At 37.1% G+C, this 10,042-nt stretch overlaps 1 protein-coding gene across 1 annotated transcript in view; it reads left to right on the top strand.

The window, feature by feature from the left end:
- The first annotated feature begins 446 nt into the window (after positions 1 to 446).
- Positions 447 to 10,042, top strand: part of LOC121733134 — a 52,452-nt gene continuing 42,856 nt past the window's right edge. Inside the window, exons 1-15 of the mRNA XM_042123299.1 lie at positions 447 to 539; positions 614 to 740; positions 1,106 to 1,212; positions 3,038 to 3,140; positions 4,510 to 4,635; positions 4,787 to 4,880; positions 5,178 to 5,298; positions 6,221 to 6,343; positions 6,753 to 6,899; positions 7,149 to 7,244; positions 7,589 to 7,670; positions 8,058 to 8,139; positions 8,737 to 8,820; positions 9,168 to 9,222; positions 9,653 to 9,829. Of these exons, the coding sequence (XP_041979233.1) occupies positions 477 to 539; positions 614 to 740; positions 1,106 to 1,212; positions 3,038 to 3,140; positions 4,510 to 4,635; positions 4,787 to 4,880; positions 5,178 to 5,298; positions 6,221 to 6,343; positions 6,753 to 6,899; positions 7,149 to 7,244; positions 7,589 to 7,670; positions 8,058 to 8,139; positions 8,737 to 8,820; positions 9,168 to 9,222; positions 9,653 to 9,829 (1,587 nt within the window). The 5' untranslated portion in view covers positions 447 to 476. The remainder of the gene's footprint in view (positions 540 to 613; positions 741 to 1,105; positions 1,213 to 3,037; positions 3,141 to 4,509; positions 4,636 to 4,786; positions 4,881 to 5,177; positions 5,299 to 6,220; positions 6,344 to 6,752; positions 6,900 to 7,148; positions 7,245 to 7,588; positions 7,671 to 8,057; positions 8,140 to 8,736; positions 8,821 to 9,167; positions 9,223 to 9,652; positions 9,830 to 10,042) is intronic.

Genomic DNA, 10,042 nt, shown 5'->3' with positions numbered 1-10,042 from the left:
GCTTACAAGTGCTTTACTCGTCAATTTAGCTCATTAGAACCCTGGAGGTTGGGGTTCCAGTTATCATAATACCTATGCAGTTAACTCAATACTTACTGAGCGTGGAAAATGAAAGGGACCAGTGAATAATCGGAAATTAATATTATTACATATGCACATACCTAAACTATTATAATAATTATTATTTTTATTTTGTATTTTAATTTTAAACAATCCTTTTTTTTTGTATAGTTATTAGTAAACAATCAAATAAACAACTAATTGCGTACGGTACGCATAACTCGTATCAAGTGCTCTTTGCCATAATTATATAATAGTTAAAAAAAACACAACCACCAATCACAATCCACTAGTTGCAACCAACTGTCAATGTCAAAACTCAAAAGTCAAACGTCAAATTCAAAAATAAGAATTCAAATTTCAAATCAAAACAAACAAACAATAATTCGTCGATTTATTATTTTAAGTTTATATCAATGGATGTTGGTGAAAAAGGATGTGTAACTAAGGTGCAGGCAACTTCAGATTTAAATTTGAAAGTAAGTTTCAACAACATTCTAGCAAATAACTCCAGAGCTCAGGGCTAGACAGTACTCTTTCCTATTTCTTGCAGTACGTTCAGCCTGACGAACTGGAAGTGACATGGAAGGCAGAGAAACGAGAGAGGATGAAGCAGAGGGAGCAGAGAATATGGGAGCAGTTTGTCCAGGAGAAAGATATTGTGAATGTAATTTGTAAAGGTAGGTCACCTGATCATGTTTCACTTTAACTCAATTAAAATTGCATATGATGTGAATTTATAATATACTAGCTAATCGGGCAGACATGTTCTGCCATATTATATTATAGTGTTAAAATATTCTTGAGAGTGGAGTTTGGACTAAGCAAGTTCTCAACTTTGGTAGGGTTGATTTAGGATTGTGCGCTGGTCTGCTTTGTTACTCTGAGTATAAAAAATATGTGTTGGCTGATTCTCAGACCAGACAGGATAAGCACACAAAGTTTCAACAATATTGGTCCTGCAGCCTGCCATATCGGAGAAGTGTGGCAAACACCAAAATAAAAGTTTTTTGGTAAGATTAAAATAGTGGAAAATATTTTACAGATGATCCCTACTATTTCAAAGAGGATCTTCCAGAATCATACATATTGGATTTACTGGAACAGGAATTTCAGAACATGCATAATGAAGAAATTGATATTGATGTTCAGGTAAAAACTTGAAGTTAATTAAGTTAAAACACAGATATTCATGTTAAAAATTTTGGGGTAAATATCATGATAATAATATAATTTATGTTGTTACATAATAAAATACATACAAAGACTAACAAAACTAGACAGGTAACCTTGACAAGGTTACCTGTCTAGTTTTAAGGGCGAGAGAAATTGAAAATAGGTATTTGAAAATGTATTGCTGTCTCACCAATCTCAAGTCTCCCACCGCAGAGCGCGATAAAGACAACACGACAAAAGTTCTAATAAAAGAACAGAAAATCTTTGATTCGTTGTCCGTTGATTCCTTCTCCAAAACTTAACCGATTTAAGTACTTTTTTCATTAAGAATTAAAGCAAGGCTTGAGCTGTGTTCCTATGTTTTATTATTTTTTTTGTACATTCTAGCCAGTTTTGTTTTCTGGGTGTTTTGTTTTATTTTTTGGGATTTTGGACATTCTTATCTTTTTTAATAATAAAATTATGAAAAAAAAGAAAACATAGAGACATGCTAATGCCATAGATATTCAGGTTAAAAATCATAACTCTACCGGCATTATCCAGGGAGGAAACAGGGGACAGCATTTGTATAGAAAAACTGTGGTGTGGACTCCTCTTAAATATTATGTTATACTATGAAACACATAATATCAATTAACCAGAGTTAACCCATCAATCCCCAAGCGACAGCCGGCTGTCGTATTGCAATTGAAAATCTATTGTGTCTGCGATACCCACGATGGAGGTGTTATTAGTAACAAAAATATTTACAAAGTGGATAAGTTAACAAGGTACTGTTTTTGTCTGCCATTTGACTATTGTATCAGACAAAGACTGGGGTATTCATTGCAGTGTAGATATTTTTATATTTAAAGGGTTAACTAGTATGAATAAGTCATTAAATGTGTGACATGATTACCAGATATAATTAAAACAAAATAAAATATAATAGTCAGGGAGCTGTAGAACAAATTTTTTTGTGATTACTAACAAGCTAATTTTTCGTGAGTAGCTACTCAACAAAACTTGGTTGACTTCTGTACCCTAAAACAAAACCCTAACCAGCTGATTTTTTGTGTATTGGTAGGTTAATTATATTGACCAATAAACTACTTATATACAAAAGTATTATTAATCCGATCTGGACTTACGGTATAGAACTCTGGAGCTCCGCAAGTAACTCAAATATAGAAATACTGCAAAGGTTCCAAAACAATGTGCTCAGAACTATAACAAATGTACCATGGTTTATTCGGAACTCAGAAATCCATGAGCACCTGCAAATAGACAATAAAGGAAACTGTAAATTCATACAACAATAAATATAAGAGCAGACTTAAACAACACCAAAATGTGCTTGCGCAAAATCTCCTCAATACAACAGGAGACACTGTTCGCCTTAAAAGGAAACAGATTTTAAACTTGGAATGATGTTCAAGGGAACAACATCCACTTACTCCTATTAAAAGCGACCTCATCAGATTATAGCTTCAACTAAAGCTGATTGCTGATAACAAAAAGGGAAAAAAATAATAATATAGTTATATAATTTAAGAGTAACCTTGTCCTACAAATAAAACAATCCATATTTTAGGACCATCAAGTCAAAGTATGAAATCCTTTCTATCTCTGTTAGCTACCACTTTCGAGATTTTTTGAAAATAAAAATGTTCGTCTTATCAAAATGTAGCTACTTACAAAAAATTTGCTTCTTAGTAATCACAAAAACTTTTGTTCTAGGGCTCCCTCACTATAAAGAGAATACTTTTTAAAATTAAAGTTAGATGTAATTAAAGTTACATTTTATCTAAAATTATTTCAGAATGAAGATTACTCAGAAGGTTCAGAAGACGAAAATGATTTAGATGCAGCATATTCTGATGTGGACAACACATATTACATGTATCATGAAGACGACGAATCAGGTATAAGAAATAGTACATTGAGAGTAGTTAGGATAATGTTATACATGTAACAAATTCGACGACCTCTGTGGCTCAATTGGTTGAGTGTGTGGCAGCTCAAGCCGGGGGTCGCGGGTTCGAATCCCGCCGACGGAACAAAAAGTTTTCAATGTTCCCGGGTCTGGATGTGTATTAAATATGTGTATCATATAATAAAAATCTTAAATATATGTATAGTATAAAAGTATTAAATATATTTCCGTTGTCTGGTACCTGTAACACAAATCCTTCAGGTACTTAGCACGGGGCCAGACTGACGTGGTGTGAAGCGTTCATAGATATTAAAAAAAATAATAACAATCTATACATGTAACGATTCTCTTGGGTATTTTTTGAGTATGAAATAAAGGGGCAAACGAGCAAACGGGTCACCTGATGGAAAGCAACTTACGTCGCCCATGGACACTCGCAGCATCAGAAAAGCTGCAAGTGCGTTGCCGGCCTTTTAAGAGGGAATAGGGTTAGAGGGGAGGGTAAGGAAGGGAAGGGAATAGGGGAGGGTAGGGAAGAGAAGGGAAGGGAATAGGGGAGGGTAAGGAAGGGGATTGGGCCTCCGGTAAACTCACTCACTTGGCGAAACACAGCGCAAGCGTTGTTTCACGTCGGTTTTCTGTGAGAACGTGGTATTTCTCCGGTCAAGCTGGCCCATTCCTGCCGAAGCAGGGCTCTCCCACGTATATTATTATATGTATATACATATATATGCATTACAAAGAACAATATTAAGAGGAGTCCACACCACCATTTTTGCATACAAATGTTGTCCCCTGTTTCCTCCCTGGATAATGCCGGTAGAGTTATGATTTTTTTCCTGAATATCTATGGCCACTATTAGCATGTCCCTATGTTTTCTTTTTTTTTTTTCCTAATTTTATTATTAAAAAAGATAAGAACGTCCAAAAACCCAAAAAAATGGCCAGATTTTCCTCTGTGTTCAAACACCCAGAAAAAAAAACTGGCTAGAATATACAAAAAAAAAATAAAACATAGGAACACAGCTCAAGCCTTGCTTTAATTCTTAATGAAAAAAGTACTTAAATCGGTTAAGTTTTGGAGAAGGAATCAGCGGACAACAAATCGAAGATTTTCTGTTCTTTTATTAGAACTTTTGTCGGATTGTCTCTATCGCGGTCTGCGGTGGGAGACTTGAGATTGGTGAGACAGCAATACATTTTCAAATACCTATTTTCAATTTTTCTCGCCCCTGGTGTATCCTCTTAACACTGCTGGTATACTGTGCTATTCACAGCTTGTCACTTGCCACTTACAGATGTTTCCATTTGAAGGACTTGGATTATAAAAGTACTTTAAATATTGTTTGATATTGTAGGTCAAGACGAAGAATGTAAAGAATCAATAGATAGCGCACCGTGCACTGTAAGAGAAGCACACAAGGAGCCTGACATGATGCCATCATTAGTAACACCTAGATCCGACCATGAGAATAAGATAAAAAGTAAGATCAATGTGTTTTATGTTCTCTAGTAATAGTGTTGTGTGTTTATATGTGTATGCATTAAAGAAAGCTGCTAAGAACAAAATCAATAATATGATTATTGCTTAAATTATTAGTTAGTATAATAATTTATAAAACCTTTGTTTTTTAGGTCAATCATCAGAGAATATGATTGAGAGCAGTGTTTACTGCGCCAAAATAAAAGAATTACAGGAGAATATAAATAACGAAGCTGTTAAAATGATGTGAGTATTTCAGGTACAACATTGAGTATCATACTGAAATCCTATTTTCTAAAATCTTACCCCCTTACTAATAAACGCTGTATATGCTTTGAATAGTTATACAGTGTTTTGTCTTCTTCAATCCAATTAAAAATGTCACTTGTGTGATAGGAACAAAACACTGTATAACTATTCAAAGCTTATACAACGTTTATTAGTAAGGGGGTTAATCTATAACGGACACATTTTCTTAGTACTTTTGTCAAAAAAGTCATTCCTTTTGCAACTTCAACTTATCAAAGTATTTTTTCCTTCCAGCTCATTTTTAGAGACAACTGTCATCAACATAGAGCCAGAAGATGTGGCAAAGTTGACAAAGAGGTCCAGCGAGTTCTGTGTGAGATTCAACAGGGTGCATGTGTACCAGCTACAGAGACAGGTACTTTAAAATAAGTAAATATTAAGAAGTAATTACGAAAATTATATTAAACTAGCTTTCCCGGCAAAGTATCTTGCCCATATTATTTTATTGAAGTGACAAAATAAGTATGTCACCATGGCAACGTCCATCGCTATCCCGTCTCACAAACAATGGTCGCCGTCAGTCTCGAGTTGTAATAATTTACTATAATTTTTTTTTTTAATGAAATAAGGGGGCAAACGAGCTAACGGGTCACCTGATGGAAAGCAACTTCCGTCGCCCATGGACACTCGCAGCATCAGAAGAGCTGCAAGTGCGTTGCCGGCCTTTTAAGAGGGAATAGGGTAATACGGGAGGGTAGGGAAGGGAAGGGAAAGGAATAGTTGAGGGTAGGGAAGGGAATAGGGTAGGGGTTAGGGGATTGGGCCTCCGGTAAACTCACTCACTCGGCGAAACACAGCGCAAGCGCTGTTTCACGCCGGTTTTCTGTGAGAACGTGGTATTTATCCGATCGAGCCGGCCCATTCGTGCCGAAGCATGGCTCTTCCACGCTATTCATTCAACAAAAGCACTTATCAATATAAAAAGTACCCAGTAGCTGATTTTCAGACCCGCTGAATATGCATATAAAATTAGGTAAAAATCAGTAAAGCCATTTCGGAGGAGTACTGTGACTAACATTGTAACACGAAAATTTTATATATAAGATACCATTTAACTATATAAATTACATGTATACTCTACAGATACAAAACAACAAAACACTTTTGTCAAATTTTGCTGCTTGTCTCTTTTACTCGCATGCGAAAATACTATTACTTCGTTTCCGTAGACGATAGCTATATCTTTGTACGTGAGTGAAAGAGACAGGTAGTGATAGCTATATAGTTCATACCTACTATGTTCACGAGATAGTTATCCAGAGCCTTTCTTCATTCAGCTTCGCGATATAACTCGTCACGCGGACACGGCGCGTGCGGGGGGCGGGGCGCGACATACGCACGCGCGCGCGCTGTGCGTACGCCTCGTGTCGATGCTGCAGAGTGTCTTGCAGGCTTTACAGGCATGTATTTATTTATTTATAAAAAAGTAGAGCTCAATGGGGCAGTAGACGATATACAGGTGTAACAAAAGTAAGTGATATTAAGGGTGTGAATAGGTCCCTAATATGTACATATATACTTTGTTGTGAAAGTGGCAGCACTGAAAGAGTGACTTTTTGTGCTTTTGTAGCGGAAAATTCGACGCTGGGGCGCACAAAAAAGGTGTCTTTCAGCACCTCTACATTCACAGTGAACTTTATAATAAAGAATCACATACATACCCTAAAGTATTATCAGTTAGTTTAGTTACACCTTCTATAAATTCTGTGTCTCAAAACTTTCAAAGTACGTACTAATGATGTAAAATACTATGTACAATAGGTCCTATTGACCATTTATCATGATATTTATATTATTTTACAATTACAGGCGGTAAGCAAGCTGTTATCAGCGGGTGGGTGGTGCGACGCGGGGGGCGGAGCTAGCACGGGGGGCGTGGCCAGCGCGCTGCTGTCCGTACTGCGGGACAGCGCCGCGCCGCACCTGTACGTCGCCGCCGGCGTTGACGTCGACGTAGTGAGTATTCAGTCCACGCACCGCCATTATGTGATGGAAAATGTTTTATTTCTATCTTCAAATTTTAATATCGCCTAGGCAAAAGAGGTTATAACTATTCACTGATTTTCCACAATACGTATGCACGGTTTCAACATGAATGGCGAAATTCTTACAGTGTTCAAAAAAGTCAAAGTGACACTAGTGTTTTTCTTTACTTAAAGGTTGGCATTTAACTGCAGTAGCTTACTTTTTTCCTTTATTTTTTAGAACATGGCGTCCATCTGCGAGCAACTAGACGCGGCGTTCAACGCACACGCTACCAGAGTCACGGAATATCTGAACAATCTTACCACGGTAACTGAGGTTAGAGCCGAATTCACCGTTTGGACTTTACTTACCATTACGCAATGCATAGCATGCATAGTAACAGACTTCAATCTGTATATTTTTAAATAATTGTCAACTTAAAATGAACAACATTTTTCTATGAGAGCAATGCTGGAACTCAAAAAAAGAAAAGCCGTCTTCATACCCATACGAACGCCCGGATCGTCAATTTGTATGGGTATGAAGACGGATTTTTTTGAGTTCCCAGCATTGCGCTCATAGAAAAAGTTGTTAATTTTGACAGACTCATTTGATGGTTTCAAGGATAACGGTGTTTACACTAACATCTTGTATATTTATCAATTTGCCTATTATTCCAGTTCCGCAGTTCTTCATATGCTGATAAGACGAGTAGATCCAACAAGAAGCGATTTATTGGAGCTCGTGCTAAGAATAACACACGTAAGTATCGGCTTCTATTGTGTTTTTAATATTCTTTAAAATATACTTACTTACCAAAAAAACCATTCAATTTAAAATGTAGCAGGTAAAGCAAAAAATTATACAAAGAGATTTGTTTGTTTACATCCAAAACCACCTGACCTAATTTAATGCACAACTCACTCGGAAAAAACGGTTCCCACTCAATTTTCTTTTGTGGGTAGTCAAGTTTATTTCAGTCACGGGGAACATTTTTTAGGTACTTAATAATGACATTGATTATTTTGTTTGTTAGTGTAAAAATTCGCCCATAGCACAGGCTGCGCCTAGTTTAGGGGACTGTCACTTTTTAAAAACATTGTAAATTATGTATGACAATAACGATTTTGTATTTGTATTTGACTTTAGGTGCGGTAGACCAGCGTCTATCGATGTACTCGATGGACGCGCCGCGCCCGCGACGTCTCGCCACTGCTCGTAGTTCGCTCAGGTAAGTACCATTGAGGAAATTGATTCCTGGGCAGTTGACGGACCTACGTCATTTGGTCGGCTTATGTTAATTCAATGTTAGCTGTGATCGTTCGGATGGATTTGACGTAACGCGACCAAATTACGCAGGTCCGCCATCATGTCTAAGAATCAACTTCTCTGATATAGTAGGTACTATTCATAAAGTTAATATACCTAGCGGAATAGAGCAACAATCTCGAGCTGTCAAACGTAACCAAAATTGGTTTTCATCTGTGTGAAAAATATGTGTACGTATACACTTACACACTACTACTTGGTACTACACTACTTGGTACTACACTACTTGGTATTATTAGAGATGTTGACATTAAATTTGACTCAGGTTGATTACTTAAATATCACTGTTTTATGCCACGGGAAAAAAGCAGTAGACGTGTTTTGACGTACTATCAAATAAATTAATTACAAATTAATATGCGATCTACTTAATTTTGGTCTGGTTAACACTTAAACCTTCAATTTAAATGAAATTAAAATCTAAATATAACTAAAAAGAGAAATATAACTCACCTTATGCGGCAGTTGATTAAAAAGCACTTTTACTTTATTGTTTCAGCGGCATGTCCAAATCTCGTATGAATGCGGGAACTCAAGACGTCAACTCCAAAGACACACCAAAGAAGACTGAGTCTAAGCCTAGGTATTCCTCTTAAGCCCGGGCGCGCACTAGCGGCCGGGCCGCGGCGGCCATCGAAAGTATGGTGTGGCCGCTTGAAAGCGCGGCATGCGGCCAGGTGCGCGTGGTCTATGGCGGTTTCATACTAAGGTATCCATCTCGATGGCGGCCGCGGCCTGGCCGCTAGACGTGCGCGTCCGGGCTAAATATTGATACAAGATCAAGGTCACCGAAAAGAATGAATGCTACTTGAATGCGACTACATATTCAATTCTTATGCGGAATATCATCTTCAAACATTGTCGCCCCACCTAATAGATAAATATTAATACTTGCATAGGTTATTTTGACTGCATTTCTTATCTTTACAGACTGCGTCGCCGCCCGCTCCCTGAGCCGCAAACTCTAGTGGAGGCTGTTGACTTAGTAAGTTACTTACTTATTCTGTAACTTTTACAATGAAATGGACCAGGGTCTAAGCTTTTGGACACTTGCAAAGTTGCCCTTCTTTTATGTGTATAATTGAAATTTGGAACGAAGTTCCTTATCGCGCGTTGTGAAAGGGGGCTAGACAGAAAAAAACATACGAAAAGTTGTAACGACACTTTTTTATTAGTACCTGCATAGTATGAGCAGAGGGCGTTGATAGTATTCCTGGGCGTCAAGTAAATGGCGTTTTTTTTTTATAAATTCGTTCCATCCGGGAGTCCCTTGACACCTTTCAAGTTTTTTTTATTTCATGTTATCGTCTAATCTTTTGATCCGAATGATAAATGAAGTGTCATTGGTCATTATGATTACATTAATAGTAAATAATAGATGTTTAAAATATATTATTGTTATTACTTTATTACAGAATTCACTCAGCCAAGTTGCGACTCCACGCTTATCGGCGAGAAGCGAAATCGTCCCACCGCTGAACATAACTACACCTAAAACTAACATCAAGAAGAAAAGTAGCAGAACTTCTGTGAAGGAAGAAGGTGGTAAAGAAGAGAAGAAAGTAGAAGGCTCAAATCACGATGGAGATAAAGTAAGTGGATATTTCGAGTATTTCTTAAAATGATCATTTATAAAGTTCAGACTGATAAGTGTGTGAGTGTATTACACAAACTTACCACAGTCTTCGAAAGGATTTCTAACTACACAAGGTATTTCACTCGCACGTAGATAATTAGATATTGCATCTCTTTTGCATAGTCCTGGGAACGCAATAAAAAATTTTCGACAAACATGTGCTGTCTTA

The sequence above is a fragment of the Aricia agestis genome, chromosome 13, assembly GCF_905147365.1.
Source record: "Aricia agestis chromosome 13, ilAriAges1.1, whole genome shotgun sequence".
Taxonomy (NCBI): Eukaryota; Metazoa; Arthropoda; class Insecta; order Lepidoptera; family Lycaenidae; genus Aricia; species Aricia agestis.
This window is presented reverse-complemented; position numbering and strand designations above follow the sequence as displayed.